This window comes from Dermacentor silvarum, chromosome 2 (genome assembly GCF_013339745.2).
Source record: "Dermacentor silvarum isolate Dsil-2018 chromosome 2, BIME_Dsil_1.4, whole genome shotgun sequence".
Taxonomy (NCBI): domain Eukaryota; kingdom Metazoa; phylum Arthropoda; class Arachnida; order Ixodida; family Ixodidae; genus Dermacentor; species Dermacentor silvarum.
This window is the reverse complement of record NC_051155.1, coordinates 57,494,602-57,516,414: the sequence shown is the minus strand read 5'-3', so window position 1 is coordinate 57,516,414 and position 21,813 is coordinate 57,494,602. Positions and strand designations below refer to the sequence as shown.

Below are 21,813 nucleotides of genomic sequence, written 5' to 3'. Positions count from 1 at the left end.
GACGAGAGTATAACGAGGACAACTTCGCTGCGTCGGTATGAAGGCAATGGGACGACGACGACGGCATGGCGACGATGCGTTGACAAGAATGACGTCACGACGAAAGTCGCATGACGAAGCTGGAGCGACAGCGGAGGAACGACCACAAGCGCATCATGATGACGTCACGACAACGAAATTATGGCACCGTAAGATGACGACGTTGTGACGACGACGACACAATGAGAGTCGGATCACAAAGCTGGATTTATGATGATGCAACGACTACGATGACATCCTCACTATTGGCACGTACCTAGTACCCGACGGTATGAGGATGCATGCTTCTTTTTTTTTTTTTTGCGCAAGCGCAAGGGCTGCCCAAAGAGTGCCAAAAGATGGTATGGGGAAGTCAACGATGCTTTGATGCATCATTCCAATGACTCTTTCTTTCGATAAATACTCGGTTCATGTTAGCTCGGACACCCTGTACGGTAAGAGAACATTAAGAACATATTAGGGTGATTCCACGTAAGATCGAACAAAGGATGGCTGGTCGGCCATTTAAATTTATTTCAAAATTTTATATATTGTTGCCTGATGAGTGGAAAGAAGAGATCCGCAATAGGGTTTTGCTGCCAAAATTTTTTTCGAAGCACCGCGAATCAATGATGACGAAGAGGTGGAGTGCCAGCGCTTACGTGCTCTGCTGTTTTGGCCAACCTTGGTTATGAATTACACAAAATATATTAAAGTTAGGTAGCTGAAATTTCTTTAATTACGTATATGCATGATTTTGGCTTGTGTTCAGTTATTTTGGTTTTTGTGGGTAGTGTAATGCTTTTATAAAAAACCTCAAAATCGGCCCAGGAAACGTTTGTTGGTCTACTTTGCAGGTCTTTATCTCAGAAAATGCTTGTGGTAGAGCGTCAACAATTCCGCATTACGTTCTAAGCATACTTATTTACCAAACTGCTAAAGCTTATATTTATATAACTTTTCAATAAAGAGATACTATCGGGCGAACTTCAAGAAAACACCGAACAAAGGAAATTTGTGATGACAAATTAAAAAAGAACACCATTTTTGATATTTCTTAAACTTTGCCCATTTATTCTCCTCTACATGAGATTTCAAAATCATTAAAAACATATTGCATAATTTTGTTCCATTCGTAGTTACAGGCCATCGAATGAGACCCTTACGCAAGGCTCACCGCACCATGCAGGTCTGAATATTCTATGACATTTGTGATCGCGTACGACTTTTGAATTTTGGCATGATATTGTATGCAGTCATTTATGTCTCAACGCTGCAAATTAGCTGTGGGAGACACCGTAGTGAATGATTCGGAGTCGGTTTTGTACGCGTGGGGTTCCTTGATGCGCTGCGGCATCGGAGAGCACACAGACCTCTTGCGCAATTCACCTCTAGGAAAACGCAGTCAGAATTCGATACCCAGCTTTGATTACCCAAAAATAGGATAAAATTAAATAAGCAAGCAATTTATTCCAAATAATCTTTAGCGTAATTGGAAGAATTGTGAAGGTAATGGAGAACCGCTTCATTAAAACAGAACTTGTTTCTGGGCTGGAATCGTTTATTCGAATGATTCGACAACGTTGATTGCCTTTATTCCTATAGACATAGTTTCTTTCATGCAGACTCGGCCATGCGTGCCACGTACAATTCAGGAGATTCTTCCGTTGACCTAGGATAGCTGCCAGGCATGCCAAGACTGCATGCCATGGAAGGCAGGTGCACTTTCATCCACTCATCTTTTTTTAATTCGCTGAAGGCAACAACCTCTTTTTCTTCAAGATGTATAGATATACACCTTTCAGTTTTTGTGATAAAATTGTTACAAAGTCTCTGGCTGCCCGAATTGCTCTTTCAGGGTTTGTTGGCAAGTTGTTGGGCATTGCTTGATGCTTGGGGAGTCCTCCAACTCCGTCGCACGCGTTTTTCCCGTGTCCAGTTGCTAAGAATATTCCATTGGGTATTGGGACAATCGCTCTTTCCGAACTCGAAAAGCCGGTATCTATTTTTGTAATGACTGGCGGCTCCATCACTCACATATGTCACCTTGGAATACACCGGCAGGTTATCGTCCACCCACTCTTTCACTTTTTTTATAGCCAAGCAGGCATGCGCGGAATCGTGGCTCAAGTCGTCACTAACAATAGCGAAACTCTCCGTAGATTTTTTCGTTGTTACCACGCATGTAAACGCGGATACTTGCTGCTTTTGCCAGTGGTATGCTTGAACTTCGTCAGGAAGCACGACAGTCCAGTTTTCGGCAAGATCAAAGTGGAATACAATGCTCCCACGCTGTGTACATTGCTTTTCCTCGAAGATAGCTTTGCCTTGTGTCTTCCTGATGTGGTTTTGCACGATCCACCTTGCCACTAACACTCGAAGATGATTAAAAAAAGTATCAGCATCCAGAACCTTTTTCACAAGGTCGCCTGCCTCCCACGTCGCTAGCAGTATTTCTTCGTCTTCTGGGATATTAAGTTCCTCCACTGTCAGGGACCCGCCTTTTAGACACTGATTGCATTCTTCTAAAAGGCACTGTGCTGATGACGGAATGCAAATGAATGCTGAGTGAAGGTCATCACAATCGAGTCTGTGACCAGTAATGTTCTCAAGAGCGCCAAGGCAAAGTTTATAGTTGGCGCAAATGACACAAACGCACGCATCATGCTGGGGATAATATTTTACCCAGCGCGGTCGCAAGGTGTAGAATTTTGATAGGCCAAGGCCAGAATCAGGATGGTCGTCTTTGTATAGGTGGAATGCCTCTGTGATAGATCTTGTCACGAAACGCTTTATTACTAATACTTTTTCTCCGTCGATCGTAACCGACAGGACATCCTTTCTGTTAGGGCTTTGTCTTGAGCATTCCAACTCGTCCTTCGTATAGTACTCACGCGCCGCAGATGCGCACTCAGGGCTCACCTTGTACCTGGTGAAAGGATCCGGTCGGTACCAAACACCGTGATTTTCTTTGTTTTTCCTGGACTTTTTGATTTGGTACATCGATGCTTCAGCAATAAGCTTCTTAATCTCATGTTTAGCTAGTGTTGATGGCAGGAGAGTGAGAAGTTGATACGTTCCTGGCGTGTCGTCGATGCTGAATAGGCTTGCCGAAAGCTTTCGGTCCACTGCTCGCAGAAGGAGCACTTTCCTTCGGGTGAATTTCCCGATGCATCACTTTGTTTGTACGCCCGGCGTATCTTGTTGCGAACATTTTTCGCTACCGCCTTCTGCACCTCACTTTGTTTTCTTTTGATGTAAGCAGGTCTGTCCCGACTTCTCACTGCGCTTGGACGTTTGAAAGGGGACACGCAGGTAGTCGCAATGATCAGGTTGACGACGTTGATTTCTGCTTCAGGGTGCATAAAAATGTCATCGCTCAACTGTGTGTTCCGTGAGGATATTTCATTGCAGAAGTAGCGAAAGCACGGGTAGCACAACTAGTCATTCTCTTTGACAGTTACTGATCTTTCGGATGTTGAAAGTTGCTACAAAACATTGACGTCTACGTCGGTAACTCTGCGATAATTTCGCTTCTTTGCAATGAGCTTCTTGTGCTTAGAAAGGTAGTCTGCACAATACACTCGCTCAGAGCTATACTTTGTCGCCATGAGACGCACCGGAGCAGTAGAGTGTGAGCAAAGCGCAAGCACTTTCCGTGTCGAATGAAGTGTGAACAGCGGATCGATTCAGGCCATCTCCTGTCAGGCCGTCTGTTGTTCAGGCCATAGAGAAAGGAATTCAACAAGAGGGGACACTCCCATAGGGCCCAGTGGCCGAATTGACTGCAGCGTGCCAAGCGGTCGGTGTCGATCACTTGCATCACTACCGGTTTCGGTTTTGGGCGCGCGTATTTTGAACACAAGCTAGCACGCCGGCTGCGCCCCCCCCCCCTTTCCTTTTTTTTTTATCTTCGTGCAGAATCGGTTTATTATTTAGTAAAAATGATTGCGAACGATCTCGTAAAGTCCCATCGAATCTGTGCCACGTGCAATTTCACAAAGTAGACGCAAGACCTTTTGTGCAATGAGGAAATATTTATTTTGCTCTATATAAAAGCTCGTTCCGCGCTTTTTGTGCGTTCATCCAACGTTGTGACACCAGCAGGTAAGGCAGTAGTTCCTGTATGAAGCTCCACCGGACGGTACCAGCTGAAAAAAATGGTTGATCCCTCTTATATAGGAATCGGTATAGAACACGAAAGTGAAACGTGTCTTCACAGAAGTAGTGTAATGTTTATTTCACATTGATATATAATGTCTATTGGTGTTTTGTGGCTAAAGCGCCCTTAGGCGTTGATGCACCCACGCTGACGCCTGGTGGCACGTCTCCTCCATCACGACTACCAACGTCGATGACCATGAGCAACCGTCGTGCATATGGAAGCTGCACTACGCTGCACACGCTAGCACAACGCGAAAGACGAAGCACGTAACTGACACACTAATACAACGCGCAAGACAAAGCACGTAACTGAATCGTCACCGAGTCAAATCAGCGCGTACAGCGCGTCGTAATTGCAGCCTCCGCGATCAACTTCAGAAACATTTTCAGAGCTAATTGCGGAGGCCACGCTCCGCTGTGCTGAGTACGGTGAACGCCACCTAGGTGGCGTTGGTAGTGCTTCTTGATGCCAGCGTCCCTTCGAATGCTGGCATCGAGGCGTCATAGTGCTGAGACCACCGAAGCGTTCACTGTCGGTGCGCGTTAGTGTCATAATGCAGTACTTCTCTTTTCTGCTCGTAGGCGGCGGCACCGCCCCGAGCAAGAGCGCGGGTACACGGAGGAGTGTTAGATATATAAGGCGCGTCTGTGTAGCTCTCTGCAAAAGCGTTTGTGGCGCAATGGGTTAAACGCTCGGCGATCTATCGTCGCGGACCGAGAGGTCGTGGGTTCGATTTCCAAATTTTGCATGTTTGTGGAACTTTTTCTTCTGGTTTCTTTCTTTGTATTATGTTCGTGTATGTTCGTGTGACGTATTTCCGTGACGGAAATACGTCAGTGAAGTCTTGGTGGACCCTGGCATAAAACACTTTCGTGTTAAAAAAGTAAATTACAAGCATGTTACATTTGCAAGCACGTAACAGCATGTTACAAGCATGAGTCATTTTGGTATTTAGACATAGGAATACTGCGAGGCGAAACGTGCGAAAGCGGTGAATGGGCGGCATTACAAACAAAAGCAATTCGCTTTTACATACATGGCGTAGAAAATACCCGACTCATCCCAAACATATATGAAAACATCTGATTTCCAAGCGTTCCCCAATTTCCGGGCATTATTTCCTGCACTTAGGCAGCACAAATACACGAGCGACTTCGCGTTTCCAAAACTTGGCCTCGGGCGACGCGACGGTACGCGACATACACAGAGACGGACGCAACAGGCACTCAAGACAAATGCGTGGGTGCAATGCCTTTTTTCAGTCCTATAGAAGACGTAATTTTCGAATTACAAGTTTCTGATACGTTCGTCGTTCGCACGTTCTGCCGGCGCCAGCAGCACACCCCATGTTATCACTCTTGGCAATCGCTCATCGCGTTTTCAACAGGCGTGAGTACCGAAAGAAGGTATATGTTGTTGCGGAGCCACAAAAAACGTCACAGACTTGTCCCTCTAAGATTCATTACACGCCAAACTAACTTTATCACCACGGCCGAGCTGCTTATCGCTAACTGCGTCACAGCGCGCTGTGCGGCCAGCGTGCCTCAAAAGTACTCCAGAAAGTAACGAAATTACTTTTCAGTAATGTCTGGCGTCAGAGAAAGCGGCACAAACTTCTCCTAGCAAGATGCACTAGACTACACACCACGGCTGAGTTCTCGCTAACTGCGACACGGCGCCCTGTGCGGCCAGTGTGGCTCAAAAACCGAAAAAAGTTACAATAGTCCCCTAGGAAGCGTCGTAAACATGTCTCAGCACGATTCATTTACTCAAATTAACTGCGCCAGGATGGCCGAGCTATTTTTCGCTAACTGCGTCTCAAGTCTCGGTCCCGTGCCGTAAGCCTAATTGCGTCGTAGACTGTGAAACAAGATTTCTCACCTTGCCGTAGTCCAATAGTGCAGTGGTGTCTTGTCCCAGTGCAGAAGGAACGCAAGAATACGCCGAGAGCCCAATAAACCAGGTTACATTTAAAAAAGAAAAAAAGAATGAGACATACGCGTCGCCGCGCGCGAGCGCTCAAATGCGCGCGCAGCCATCCTCGCTGGCTTCGGGGGAGTGTCTGGCGGATGACGCATGTAACTGGCGCGTCATCGACCTGTGGCTAGGTAAGGCAAGGAAAATAAGTCACAAAGCCTAAGTTCATTTATACGCAAAACGTTTTAGTTTTCGCGGCAAAGAATTTTAAAAATAAATCAATGCCTGTTAACTTAAGTTCATTTTCTTTTTTTTTTTTTTTCGATGCTCGCGGCAGCTAACGTTCGGTGTCAAAAGTATAGCGTGACGTATGGCGACGTGTTTCCTGTTGCCAGTTTTTGCCGAGTGTCCCCTCTTGTTGAATTCCTTTCTCTATGTTCAGGCCGTCGGCTGTTCAAGCCGTCTGCTGCCGTCATCTGAGATAGGCGCACGGTTACCGATAGTTTTGCTTTTGTTTCCCTTGGTGTTCTACATCGTGCTTTGCCACTGGAGCGCCACGTTCATACTTTCTGCCTTTTTCAATACTACTGGCCTTTCAAGAAACAGAAATCCAATCTTGCCTGCATTCTATACACTTAGCGGGTAAGGAGTCGGATCTACAACAATTGCCTATCCTTGCGTAAGGGTCTCATTCGACGGGCTGTAACTACGAATGGAACAAAATTATGCAATATGTTTTTAATGATTGTGAAAGCTGATGTGGAGGAGAATAAGTGGGCAAAGTTTAAGAAATATCAAAAATGCTTTTTTTTTTTAATTGTCATCATAAATTTCCATTGTTCGGTGTTTTCTTGAAGTTCGCCCGATAGTATCGCTTTATTGAAAAGTTATATAAATATAAGCTTTAGCAATTGGTAAATAAGTACGCTTAGAACGTAATGCGGAATTGTTGCCGCTCTACCACAAGCATTTTCTGAGATAAAGACCTGCAAAGTAGACCAACGAACGTTTCCTGGGCTGATTTTGAAGTTTTTTATAAAAACATCTACACTGCCCACAAAAACCAAAAATAACTTAACACAAGCAAAAACATGCATATACTTATTTAAAGAAATTTCAGCTACCTAACTTTAATATATTTTGTGTAATTCATAACCAAAGTTGGCGAGAACAGCAGAGCAGGTAAGCGCTGGCACTCCACCTCTTCGTCATCATTGATTCGCGGTGCTTCGAAAAAAATTTTGGCAGCAAAACCCATTGCGGATCTCTTCTTTCCACTCATCAGGCAACAATATATAAAATTTTGAAATAAATTTAAAAGGCCAACCGGCCATCCTTTGTTTGATCTTACATCGAATCACCCTATATCAAATTGTGGAGTGTAACGTCCCTAAACGACACAAGGGGTTATGAGGGTGTGAGGAACGGACCTGAGGTATATAAGCACTGTCTCTTTATTTTTAGTTGTAGGTGTGGACATTACATAGACAAAGAAAAACGAAGAAGAGAACGCGAGCCGCGGGCAGGTGGCACGGGCGCCCATGAGCACGAGTGAAGAAAGAAAAAAGAAACGAAAGATTGCGTGGCGAACGTGACGGGGCGACCTCGAGCTCGAAAGCCACAAAACCCTCAGAGCCAGTGCGTGGTCCCGCTCCAAAAGTTCCTGTCGCCGTTTCTGTTCACGGCGTGCGACCTTGGGCAGCCACCCAGTGCAACGGCCGAGGGGCGCCTGTTGTAGCGTTGTTGCTGAGGCCCGTCTCTGGGACGAGGCCTGGGCGTTCTTCCAAGTGACAAGGCACAAAGCAAGATCTGCTTCGAAAGACGACGGCATAATGTGAACGAAAATTGATGCACGTGTAGGTTATTTGGGTATCGGTGTAGAAAAATTCACCAGCCCTTCTCCTGTCAAGAAAGTGGGGGTAAGCGAAGCTTGGCGTGTGTGTATCTGACCTTCGTCAGGGTAACGTAAAGTTCACGACATGTCACGGTAATAAAACATAAACGTTTATTAAATGTATACATCGAGGGAAGAAAACGTACAACGCAACGGAAGGAAAAGTTGCACAAAAGGGAAGCAAAAGTAGAAGAAAAGGGAACGAAAAGTATCAGGAAAGGGAACGAAAGTAGTAGGAATGGGAAGGGAAAGTAGTAGGTCAAGTACACACACGACAACCTTCGCTTACCCCCATTTTCTCTTCAGAGGAAGGGCTGGTGATTTTTTTTCTCTCTCTCTCTTTCTTTATCTCCTTCTCTCTCTTCGAAGCCAGATCAGGGTGTCGGAGAACGCGCACTTATGAAATAGTTTCAGATTAGGATGACTGATTCAGAGCAATCGGAAATTGTTCAGCAGCCCTTGGGCATGTTCTGTTAAAATGCTAGAGTATGCGTTCAGCGATATATATGGAAGCAGTCGGTTCGAACGAAGCGTTGGCTTTCGAGTAAAGCACCGGATGCATAAATGAAACGTAGTATAGTCATAGTATACTCTGTATAGAACCTATACTAAAGGATCGTTGGAAAATTAGTGGTGCAAAATAAGGACGCAACAAGCAGGCAATAAGCATGCAATAAAGCTCAAATTTAACTCTGATTCATACAGCTTAGCCTGTTAGATCTTTAAACATATTGTCACGTAGTAGTGACGGTAAAGAAAGCAGTCGCAAAACTGTGTATGACAAAACTGGTTGTTTATTGGGCGAACCTGTGCCCACAAAAGCAAGCTACACTCAAAGCACAACGATAGCGGCGAACACAGTCGGCGATCGTCGAAGATCTGATCAGCGGCGAAACGCGTCGGCTTTTATACCTCAGTCATCGAAGGTTCCAGATTAATCCCTGATGCCCGCGGGTCTTCCAGAAAGTTCTAGACAATTCGCTTCGGTCATAAAATCAGATAACATAAGCCTCGGTGAAAACAGGCAACGGAAAGAAGCATCGATAACGTTCTAGAAACTTCCGATACAGGCGCGTCCTACGCTGAGCGATAAGGTTTAACATTTGTTAGCCGGTGGAAAGGGGCCACCGGTGAAAGATAAACATGTATACGTGTCAATATACACGCCCAAGAAAGCTTGAAGAAACAAGCGTAGTGGTATCTGCCACCGTCCCTTTTAAAGCGAAGCTTTATATGGCTAGGCGAAACGAAAAAGCGCCTGTCCGTCGCCTGTCCACAAAAAACTATCATCATCAGGTGTGGCTCGAGCATCGTCGTCGTCTTCCACCAGCTGGCACCGTTGGCGCTCATCATTCCAGTGTAGAATTTCACTTTTCTTCTGTCCTCATAATGGGGAAGCCGCATTTACGGATGTATGAGCCATTCATAGTCTTACGTGACGGACAGATTTAATTTTGAATCAATTTAATTTATAAAAATCGCTAGCAGCAATGGCGGGCGAATGCTGCTAACCACGCCGCCGAGCAAACTCGAGACATCGAACGCAAGAGACAACGGCGGACTGCAGGCATACCGTCAGTGACGTCGTTCTCTCCGTCGCAGCCGAACGTGTGTGTAACTTCATAATTGAGAAATACTTTAATGAACCGTCGGGATTAACCTAGTGTGATGGGAAAAACAACGACAAGCTCGCCGGTTTCCAGTTGGGCCCAGGATCCTTTAATAATGACACGGCAGACGGGAGCTTGCTACACGAAACACAGACTTTAACAGACACGCTAGCACGATAAAGACGATTTACATACAGACGATTTACATGTACGTGGACTAGAGTTCGCGAATTGTTTGTCCTATATAAATATGTGCCTAGCCCTCATGTGTCACCACTCGCCCGTGTGCATCGTCGTTGCGGTGCCCGTGACGGTGGTTGTAACGGTGGAGCGTCGTTGTGGCTACGTCGCTGCTGTCACGCCGCACCGTGTCGCGACGTGGCAGCAGGAAGAAAACAGCAGGCCGGTAGAACACCAGGCCACTGCTTTAGCTGGCCAGTAATGCCTGGCCTGTAACGCCTCGGCCGCTATAACGTCGGGCTCGGTCGGCGGACAGGTAGCTCAGGCGCCCCGGTGGCCAGCAGGAAGCACTGCACCAGGCCGCTATCACAGCAGGTCGCTGGTACACAAGAGAGCAGAGCCACGAGCGGGATCTACGACCAGGTCCGCACGGTAGCAGGACACCCGGTCGCCAGTCATCGGGCTCGCTCGGCAGGCAGGTAGATCAGGCGTCCCGGTCCGAGCCGGAAGCACTGCACCAGGCCGCTATCACAGCAGGCCGCTGGTGCGCAGGAAAGCCCAGCCACGAGCTGGTTCTCCGACCAGGTCCGCACGGTAGCTGGACACCCGGTCGCCGGTACCCGAGCCTGGAGCCGCCGTTTTGCGAGCTTGCGTTCGAGGCTGCCGCTCTCTCTCACGCTCTGCGCGCTCTCGTGTCGCTTCTTCGTTCGTGGCACGTGTCGTCATCTTCCATTACCATCATCACCAATCCTCTTCTTGTAGCCACAACACAATCATCATTCGAAGCAGGTCTTCTCGCCACCGCACGCCACTATCCACATCATCACACCTAGTGATAAACACCGGGGCCGCACGTTTCAGCTTCGTTGGTTAACCATCTTCAGGAGTGGAAAGGGCCAACGAATTTTGTTGATGGGCATGCTAATATCACAATCAGCAGTAGCAACAGCAGCATCATCATCGTCACCTTATTCGTGATTATGTGTTCATGTTCTAGTCATGGCATTCAGCGCCCCCTTCTTCCCCTCACTCTGTTTTCTCGCGGCATTCGAGTCGCCTCTTGTATCGTCGAGCGTCCGCCGCGGTGTTCGGTGGACATGACGCTGTGCTGCTGACCACAAGGTCGAGAGATCGATTGCCTGCCACGGCGGCCACATTCAGATGGAACAGGAATGCAACAGATTAAATAACCGCCGGGTGCTCAAACTTAACCTGGAGCCCGTCACGGAGCTCACAGCGGCTTCATAAACAACACCGAGGTCACGCTGTGCTTGCCTGTAATGTTTATTCGCAGCTGAAATCCGAGCGAGGTTCACTTCCAGAAGCAGTAGCAGGTTCTTCGGAATCTGTTCCCGCAGTAGCCTCCTTTGCGGCCAATGTTCTGGCAGTGCCAGTTGCAAATCCACGCACTCAAGGGGCAGCCAAAGCCTCGTCCTGCGAACAAAGTGTTAATACATACGTTGCGTCAACGTAGATCTTTGAAAACCGACACATTGCTATGGTAAAGAAGTACACTCCTACTTATTCCTCGAGGTTTAAAGCGCAGACGGCCGCCGTCTAACGGTGCAGCGTATGGCTCGTCTGCACAATGGCCACCAGCCTCACTTCGGAAAGTATACCGTGAAACGTGCTGCATAGCATAGTCGCGACGGGCGCAATAGCTACAGTTGGCTGCATTTGCTACATCTTTCAAAATTAAGCAACATTTATACGACGCTGTATCGGGACGCTTGTCCGTGGTGCGGCAGCTCACCTACATTAAATCACATATCAGGGGGGGTGCGATAAGAAGCCTGAAAATTTAGAGACTTCCCCAGTTAGCAAAGTGGTAAATAGCAGGGAGCAGTGGGAGGCACAACTCGCCAGCTCTGACCTGGAAGTACAACTAGCTCTCCTGGGTTAGGTCAAGCGGGCCTCAGGCTTGTGGCCCCACCCATAACGCTCCATTCTCATTTCCCCTTTCCCCCTTTACAATAAAGTTTAGGATACTATTAATAATATTACAATGCCTCAATAAAAATGACATATGTGTTTGTGGTCGGATAGTTGTCAACTGGAATACAGCACGAAGTTATAACGAGAGCGGATGGCAAAGAAAGGAGTGGAGAAGCGGTGTGCGAGCAGAGTTGTGCGAACTTGCATAATCACTACCCAATTTCCAGCTAAGCTGTTTCGTTCCAGCTGCTGAACGAAACACATCAGCAGCGTGTAATTCTATTACACAATTTATAACGTTGTCCTTGTATGATTGGTTCATCTAAATCTGCGCGCGAAATTTTGCACCACTCATGAAATTCAATCATATGCGCTCCGGAGCGCTTGAATACGTAATTTATTGCACAGGCCGTAATTTGCCTGTTCGGGTCACTTCGAGCAATATTCTGTCCGGCTCCATTTCCTCCCCTCCTGTCCGGGTTAGCAACATATCAAACGGTTGCAATATGATTCAAAGAGGAAAGTGTATCCAGTTATATTTCGCAAGAGACGAGATTTTAAACTTTGCGTACACACTGGTGAGAGCGCATATATAACACCTGCTAAAATTCTAAAGGCTGTGAAGCATTACCAAAGTAATGCTTCACAGCCAAATTACCAAAGACTCCGCCTACTGGCTGTGAAAGCTCAAGTGCTGCTTGGTAGGTTTTTTTTTTTTTTTTTTTTTTTTTGCTTTTGAATATTTAAAAATCACTTATAAACTGTTGCTCCTTACGTAATGATTTAGAAATCTGTTCATTTACATTAACGTTCTCAATATTTCAGTATATGCCGCAAGGGCGCGACGATAATTTTGGTGGGAAACGTTTAAGTCTATGCTGCCATCGGTTATCACAAAACAGCTTCCTAGTTCTTGACCTTACTGAAAGCTCCCAAATTTTCTTCGTTTTACGAGTGCTTTTAAAAAATGAAAATTCTCCTGAGCTTTTCATAAAATGCCTTAATGGACGTACCAGAACATAAGCGAGTTTTTGAGCAACTCGACTTGGTGCAGTTGCCAAAAAAAGCACATTCGTTGAAGCCTCCACTGTGAAAAATGCTGTGTGTGGCGTCATTAATTATTATAATGATGGCAGCAATGCTAGAAAAACAGGCTTTGAAGCTCGGGGTGTCCCAGCATTGACGTGATATTGCTACTATAGTGGGATGAGCAGGATGGCCAACGACAGAATCTCCAAACGAGGCTTTCGGGTCTCTGGCGAAAATAAGAACTGAAGGAAGGCATAGGCACGTGAAAGGAAGCGTGTCCAGAGGTAATCGGAATAAAAAAAATGTTGTGTATTACGCCGCTGGAGCGTTGAAGTGTGACCTTTCTGGAAAAAAAAAATTTAAATGGTGTTTTTCTCAGAGATACACTTTAGTGAACATAAGAAATATTTTGTCAGCACACACTAGACTTCCCAAAAAATACTTTTTCGTGATTATTTCCTGAATATTTCTCGCGTCTACCGTACCAAAAGAGCACGTGTTTCCTTTGGAACTTTTGTGCTCACTGATAAATCTGTCTATGAAAAATGGTCGAAATTCAAGCCTCCAGTATAGAAAAAATTATTTGCAAAGCAGTGATCGCAGCTACAGTTCTTGTGTAGGTTAAAAGCAAAGCACAGCTTATGAAATCGAAATAAAAAAGCTGCGAACCAATTAAAGGTGCCCCAAAAATATTCCACAATCAAAGAAAAATATTTCGATTTATATCGTAATGGTTCGAACAGATTTCAATATTTATGTGTATCATTTGGCGTGTTACTATTAGAAATGTCATCAAAAATATCCTCGGAATTTTTAGCTCCTTTGCTTAAATGGCACCTTCCCGACACGGAGACAATTTGTGCCAAGATTAAACGTCAAATGTTTCTTGCTGTTCTAACCGCAATTTATCATCCCCTTAGCTCTACCGCTAATATTTTGCCGCAATTGGTGAATATATCGTAGCAAACAAAATAAACTGATTGTTCTGGCTGGAAAGTATTTACTGCACGCATTGATTGGCAATCCTTATCATCCACTGGACGCGATAAGATCTTAGACATATCTACACCATTAGGCTGTACTTAAGTAGTCGGCTCTGCTACAATTTCATTTCAGATCTATAGTGTTTGTTAGTGAGTCACATCTAAAGCACGGTCATTACTCACACATCCTTGAGGAAATGCCTGACCAAAAAGCGGTTTTAAAGTTATAAACACTCTTTTGAAACTTCCTCCAGTTTTCGGTACCTATCTAACCTTCATCCACATACCCAGTGATTCAAGTTGTCTACTAGCTTGGGCCACTAGGAACGGGCTGTCTTGGCGAGCAGACAACGTGGGTCACTATAGGGTCACCAAGCCCGAGCACACAACTTCGGCACTGTGTACCTGATATTGCTATGTTCACCATGCTCTAATATTCACCATGCTCTGTTCACCACGCATGGTGATATTGCTGATATCACCATGCTCTGGAAACAGGACACATCATAGTGTTCCAGTGGATTCCTGCTCACTGTGGCATCATCGGCAACGACATTGCTGACAGGGCTGCCCGATCTGCCCACGAAGACACCCAGACGCGTACAATGCCTTTGGCGAGGACGGACACTGCCAGGGAACTTCTTCTGCTTGCACGCAAAAAGTCACAAGCTTTATGGAGTTCAAATGCCTTCAATTGCCGATTGTACAAGTTGGACCCCTTGCTACGGCTACAACTGCCATCTAGCCTTTCCCGCGGCGAAACAACCTTGCTGTGCCGCTTGTGGCTGGGAGTGGCGTTCACGAACGCTTACTCACATCGTATGGGAATGGCCGAGAGCCCGATGTGCGACTCCTGTATGCGCGAGGAAACCATCGAGCACCTATTGTGTACCTGTCCTCGCTACGACTTACAACGCCTCTCTCTCTCAGAACAACTTTAAAACGACTGGACTCGAGACCGTTCTCTGAGTCAAAGATACTCGGACCGTGGCTACACCCGTAACTGGCACAAAAAGCGATGCGTGCATTAGTACAGTATTTGAAGTGCACCGGTTTAAGAGACCGCCTATAGTGTCCCTGTACATCGTCCCACGTGTACTCAGTACTCATTGTCTCCCTATTTTACTCTTTCTATTCCCCCTTTCCCTCACCCCTAGTGCAGGGTAGCAAACTGGGCGCTCTTCTGGTTGGCCTCCCTGCCTTTCCTCTCCTTGCTCTCTCTCTTGGCCAGCCCCCTAGAATGGATGTGCCGAGGTGACACAAGGGGTGTACGCAGCTTTAAGTGTACGAAAGCGACAGGGCCGCATCGACACCCCCGCGTCCTGCGCAACCACTTAATGTAACAGCCATTGTAACGAAGTTTCAGCCAAGACACCATAGGGATAGTGGGGGTTGCTACGAGGTTTCAACTGGCGTGCAGCTATTACAACCAGATATACTGCGTCGTGGCATAATTCGACATTGTGACTGGCTACCCTGTACCCGGGGGAGGGGTAAAGGGATTCGACAGGAGAGAGAGAGAAAAATAAGTACAAAAAGGGGAAAAAAGGAAAGAAAAAAATCACACACCACACACACACAACTGAACTGTTTCTGTGGGCATTGTCAGTCTGCGAAGGCGTTCTAGTGTTGAATAGTGTCAACGTCCCATCCTACGTCACACAGTGTACAGTCACAATTTGTCACTGAGTTCGGTGTCTTTTAAATAACGCAGCAGTGCCTTCAGGTGGCTCGCGCTGTTTTTCGTGTAGGCCAGTTTACAAGGATGTTGATTTGCGTTATTAAGCGTTTGTCCAGTTGACCTATCGTGGCTGAGAGAGCTGCTCTCGTTATTCACGGATGGCATGGGGATGTAATAGTTATCATAATAATCACCATAGCACATAAAACATATCATCCCCATATGGAAATCTTTTTGCGCCACAATCGACACGGACACAGTGAAGGGGGTCCGTGTCGATTGTGTGCAAAAATGACTCCAATAATACACAGCCATTATAAGAAAGATTGCTAATCGCGTTAACGTCGCCAATCGTCTCCAAGGATGGATATGCCACCAATGTTTTGTGCTGTTAATGCCCGTGATAATAAAAGGCCTGTCTCGAAGAGCACTATGTATTTAAACGAACGGGTAGCAATCCCATTATTGATGTTCTAGTCTCCTCTTTTGATTACAAATTTTTTGGCTAATGATTATTGTGATGTAGACGCATTACTTAAAAGATTTTATAGCACTTTGGGCTAAGGCACGTCAGATTTCGATATGGTAAAGCGCGTAACATGGAACCGTAACATCCTTCGTAGGATGTGGGAAATTATTCGACTGTTCTTTCTTTTTTTTCGGACTGTAGGGCCAGATATTTTTTCTCTGTACAGTACAAGCAGGCAGCTCTTCCCGTTATTTCTGTTGTAGACTAGCAAACCGGCACTTCTTTTTTCTGTGCGTCTGCTTATTTTATCTTGTAATTCGTTAAGTGTTGGTTACGATACGGGCCAAGGCCTATAATAAGTGTGGCACCGATCCAAAGGTAACGCATTCGCTCAAAACTTAAATGTCACTGAGCTAGCATGCGGATTGGATTTGTCGTCGCTGAATCCGGGACATGTGATCCTCAATCAGCGCATTTCTCTGCGGCTCAACTTCCGAGAGGCCGCGAAGTGCCAATGCCGCCTTTTCCATCTGCGCCTGCTGCGTCATTATTTTGTGGTAATTATAGAGTGATAACATCGACGTCGTGCAGATGTGCAGCCAACACGCGCTGATAAGAACTGCGAGTTAATTAGTCCAATCCACTTACCTGGAGCTCATTCTCGCAGCGCGCCAAAAGCTTTCCATGCGACTATACAGTAATGCTTCTGAGACGCGAATGTTCCTTGTATCGGGTGTCTTCCCTAGATAACCGTTCAAAAATCATGCATTCCGATTCTCACGTAATATTCGACCTAAACGCAGCCAAAGTTAAGTTGCACTCCCGCGTGATATCCAGGAGGTAAGGAAGTAGGTCTTTCCGGCAATCTACAGCGTCATCGCACCGTGAGGTATTTATCTATTTATTTATTTATCTATTACGTGTGCTGCTCATGTTTCCAACTCATCAAATTATCACGAAGCTTCATTGTCTTCGTTTCTCGGCGCCTACATTCATTTGCTTTGGTGGCCACAGACGCCTTTCCTGCAATTTCTTCTTAGTCAAAACTTATTTTTCGGCGCCTCTAAATCACATCTATCAAACGATACACTTACGAAGTTCAGTTAAACCTGCGATGCGAAAATGAAGCTGCTCACCGCGTAGTCCTTCTATTGCTTTCATAACGTCAATAATAACCATGCAGCGCTTGGGCCTACGACAATTTTGCTGCGAATTTTGTCTCTTTGTGTTTCTGTCTAAGAGATCTATGTTCATTTATTTCAAGATATATAAATTAAATCTCTAAACGAGCCCCACCTGCGACGTGAGTATCGCTCAGAGTATCAACGAATAAAAAAATCATCGGCATACTACTTTTTTACCCTCAAAAACTGCAAATTTTGCCGCCACCAGAATTATTGAAGCACTCCCAAGTCCGTTGAGCTTACTCGCGTGTGCCTGCGACCGCACCTCATAATTCGAGTGACCACGACAACAAGTGCGCACGCTTGACAAAAGCGACAAAACACACTAAGGTTGAAGACGGGTCGTGTTGGTATAGCATACTAGACGTGGCATTGCGCAACATTTTGACGCGATACACTGAAGAGAAACACACACAACTGAGCGCTACTTGAAACTATCGACGTATTCCCTTGTTAATGAAATTCTGGGGGTTTACGTGCCATCAGAACCACGATCTGATTATGAAGCACGCTGTAGTGGGGGACTCCGAATTAATTTTGACCACCTGTGGGGTTCTTTAACGTGCCTCAAATGCTCGGGACACGGGCGTTTTTGCATTTCGCCCCCATCGAAATGCGGCCACCGCGGCAGGGATGTGATCCAGCGAACTCGTGCTTAGAAGCGCGACGCCATAGCCTTTAAGCCACCGCGGCGAGTTCTTATTCCCTTCTCAATGAAATAAATACAAAAATATACTCAAAGGCGAAGAACTACAAATGCAAAAAAAAAGAATTTTTACTATTTTACAAGAACGGATCATCCACCAATCCCAAGCTGGCTTTGTCACACGATCATTTGGCTGCACTCGACATCGCAATAAAAAGGAACAACGAGGGTACAAAATTTCTGTCAGATTAGGGCGTCAGCAAATCAATTTTTTTGCACAAAGGAAACAGAGCGCATGTTTACACACATCCCATGCGCGCAATCTCGGTGGCTTCGATGGAACACATGGACAAAACACACCTTTCTCTCGTCTAGTTCCTGTGGTGATATTCGCATGCGCATTCACAAACTATACATCACGTCATGCAGTTGTTGCGATTGGGCTTCAAGCGCCACTTGCTAAATGAATTGATGTAAACAATCCAAGATTTGGACCAGCCCTTATTGCATACATGAACTGAGATTCCAGAACTGCACAGAAAGCTTATAGTGAAACCTTAAAGCTTGAAAGGTGCGGTAGGTTCTACCATGTACAAAAATAAACCATCGAAAGCTGCTTCTAATACAAGCCGGAAAAGCCGAATGTGCGTTACAACTTATTAAATTCGTGGGGTTTACGTGCCAAAACCACGATCTGATTATGAGTCACACCATAGTGGGGACTCCGGGTTAATTTTCACCACCTGTGGGGTTTTTTAACCTGCCCCCCAATGCATGGTACACAGGCGTTTTTTGCATTTCGCCCCCACAGAAATGCGGCCGCCGTGGCCGGGATTCGATCCCACGATCTCGTGCTTAGCAGCGAAATTCCACAGCCGCTAAGCCACCAAGGCGGTGTTACAAATTATTAACATAAGAGTTGCAACTTTTCTATGCGGTACATGTTACTGCCATATTAACGCTTCTGAGCCTCTAGTGTTCGCTGTCTTGTACGTAACTTTAAATAAGTGCTTTCGGGTAAAGTAACTAGGCATTAATTTTCAAAACTGGCTTTATTTCAGACACCGTTACGTTCTGTCTGCGTGCGTGCGTGTGAGCGTGGGCATGTGTCTTTAGACCATGGCAATGGCTTTCACGCATTGCGCAACTCCAGCGGTCTCACGGCGTCCGAATGTTCTGGTGCACGCTGATCAATAACCAAGAGCCCACAGATGAATGCGTCTCGTGCGCTGCATACTTACGGACCCTGTGGTGTGCCTTTTCACTTCCTTCCTCAGCAGCAGATGCCGAGGCCAGGATTGCTGCGCGAACACCATGCAAAGACACTGTCAGAACCACCGGCACACTGTTAAACTTCACAGTCCTGCATTTAACACCACTCTAAGAAGTGCGCGGGGCTGTATTTTATACAGAACCCTATAGATTGGATACTTTCTTTCCTTGCATGCTGTAACGTCCGGCACGGGACCTCTACTTAGCGACGGGCATCTTGTATAGGAACCCGAAAACTTCGCGACGTGAAAACAACTGGTGCAGTGTGCGACACTCTATTACTCAAACCCGATTCCGTTGCCGTAGTTTATGAAATTACAAAAAGAAATACAGTAGTATTCTCAAAAGATGTCGATCCAAAATGTTAAACCTGGGACTATTCGCCCGGTAACGTCATAACGTCCCGTGCTAGCAGGCTTACGAACAAAGGAACGGACACGATGGCGATCATTTATTTATTAACTTTTCTTGCTAATACTCGAGCATCACTTTTTTTGAGTCTTGCTGCTGCACAAATATTACTCGCATTTTGCACAGGGATCGCTTTCGTGCTCTCGCAAGAACTCTTTCGGAATTACTCGAAAGCGTATCAATAAACCCCCCCCCCCCCCTCCCCGACAAAAAAAATGAAAACACTAAGTTGAAGGTGCACACGAGCAAAAACTCAGGGGGCAAAGTGCACTTTCTCGATTACGAACTCCAGCAGTGAATTGCATTATTAAGAGCCTAGAACTAGTGTTATAAGCGAATATATATAAGAAAAACTGCGCCTCTTTGTGGCACAACCTCCTCACCGGTCAGCACCGTCAGCAGGACGACGACGGAGAAGATCTTCATGTTGGAAGCCAAACAGGACTCAAGGCACAAGGTTCCAGTTGACTCGAGTGAATGCTACTAGCGAAGCAAGGCTTCCAGTTACTGCTAGAAAGCTCCGAGTTTGAAAGCACTGTCAATGAGAGAGAAATACCAAAATTTAAGTGACTTAGTGATCTTACGGCTGCCACGATTAAGAAGTGTCCCGTATTCAAGATTTAAAAGCATCTCAAGATGTCTTTAGGAGTACAGGTGCTTTGCAACTTTGGAATGGCCAGCTCAGCTTCCTTGCGTGGTCAGGAAGAAACAACAAAAGAAAGAAGCAAGCAGCCAAGTTTTATACAGGCAGAACTTAGGCGGTTGCGCGTCTACTAAAAAACGAAATCTGGCATTAACTGAACATTATGTGCTAGCGGTACTGTGCTGAACCAACGACATTACTCGGTTAATAATAAACGCCAGCAGCACACAACGGCATTTCAAGGCAACGCTGGGCTAAAGGCCACAAAAAATACCATAAAAGCACTACCTCCAGTGAACGCCAACCGAACGCAGCACGGATCACTCTGCTTCGATTAACATTTCTTCGATCACAGTGGAAAAGCAATGTCAACACATTGTACAACTCCCTACTGAGGCTTCGCATGGCTTCGCATGGCCACCGTCCTTTTGCACGCAGTGAACGTTTTCTTTCAATTCGTTTTGTATTTGCACAATCTATCACAGCACAATTCTAATTTTAGTTACCCTGTAATGTCACACTAAGCATCCACGACAAAAATGTAGCATTTACCTGCTAGGATAGAAGTCCTGCAAAAAAGACACTACACCTAGGACAAGCTTCTTGGCTTATATAGGGTTCTTCTTGCATGCGCACAATGTATCAAATTCAGAAACGCGTGAGTGACAACGTCTATAAAAAACACCAGCGGGGGAAGTAGAATACAACAATGCGTTTCTATCGTGGAGCCATGTGATTGGAGCGCGAAGTTCTGCGAAGTAGTTCCTAGCCTACTTGAAAAGCATTTGCTTCCAACTAAAGGAGGAGTGACAGATTACCTCTATAACTAAGTACAACGCATGCCCTCTTCTATTCTGTATTCAAGGTGACCTTCTCCAAGTTTTTTGTAGCTCCTAGGGTCTTCTGTCATGACGATTCTCAACTCATAATTTATTTTCATAAAAATTATTATGGTAATTATAAACAGTAAAATGCTTGGTAAACTCAAATGTCATTATCTTTTTGTCACTATACCGACTTTCGAGCCCCAGTCGATCGTATAAAGCTTATTGACCATGTCACTACAAATAGCTTACTTATGTACTGTCGAGATCGAGAGTAGAACACTGCACGGGCCCGGGCCGATCCGAGAGCCCGGGCTCGGGCCCACTCAATAAAGCGCCTAAGTCTCGATTTCAAGCACACGCGAACGTTATGCATTGCATGATTCAAGGCATTCTGTGCCAAGCTGAATTGACACGCGCATAGAGCTGGCTCTTATGTTATACCTTAGCACAGAAAATAGGATAACAGATGAAGTGCAATTTTTTTTCTTTTCCACGAAAAACTAACATTGTTTCTATGTCAGGAAAAATAAACTGTAGAAAATACCGCTTTTCACACCATTTCCCTGTTGCCGATTTTGCGATTGCAATATTACCACTCCCGAATCTTTCATATTATAATTATATTATGTATTATTTTCGCGCTAACTCAAGGGATATCTCGTTCGCCTTGTACGTTTAATTTACGCTGTATGCTCGTGAATTCGTCTGTTTATATATCGTATATATATATATATATATATGTTTTGTAATGAAGAAAAAGACGCACCTAGGCTCGGGCGCTCGGACTGCGGGCGCGCGCACAGAGACAAGAAGACGACGAGGCAGAGAATAGAACAGCCGGCCCAGGAACGGGTGCTGTCTCTGTGTCTCCGTTCATTACAATGACGCAGTCGGCGAACGCCAAGTCTTAAGGGGCTTCAGCCTTAAGCACCGTCCTACGGAGGCCTTG

At 45.7% G+C, this 21,813-nt stretch overlaps 1 protein-coding gene across 1 annotated transcript; it reads right to left on the bottom strand.

Annotated features, from left to right (window-relative positions):
• Window positions 1-11,044: 11,044 nt before the first annotated feature.
• On the bottom strand, window positions 11,045-20,651 carry LOC119440943 (defensin-like). The gene is made up of 4 exons (XM_037705738.2): window positions 20,590-20,651; window positions 19,778-19,929; window positions 18,953-19,012; window positions 11,045-11,218 (listed from the first exon to the last, which is right to left on the bottom strand). The coding sequence occupies exons 2-4, from the start codon at window positions 19,818-19,820 to the stop codon at window positions 11,097-11,099; spliced, it is 225 nt and encodes a 74-aa protein (XP_037561666.1). The 5' UTR covers window positions 19,821-19,929; window positions 20,590-20,651; the 3' UTR covers window positions 11,045-11,096.
• Window positions 20,652-21,813: the final 1,162 nt, after the last annotated feature.

What these genes read in the sequence shown, in the direction of transcription:
- LOC119440943 (XM_037705738.2), bottom strand. Translation starts at nt 19,820, where the DNA reads ATGAAGATCTTCTCCGTCGTCGTCCTGCTGACGGTGCTGACCG. An exon ending in CCTGCTGACGGTGCTGACCG is followed by an intron (nt 19,013 to 19,777) that starts GTGAGGAGGTTG and finishes GTGTTCGCGCAG; the next exon opens with CAATCCTGGCCTCGGCATCT. An exon ending in AAAGGCACACCACAGGGTCC is followed by an intron (nt 11,219 to 18,952) that starts GTAAGTATGCAG and finishes CTTTGTTCGCAG; the next exon opens with GACGAGGCTTTGGCTGCCCC.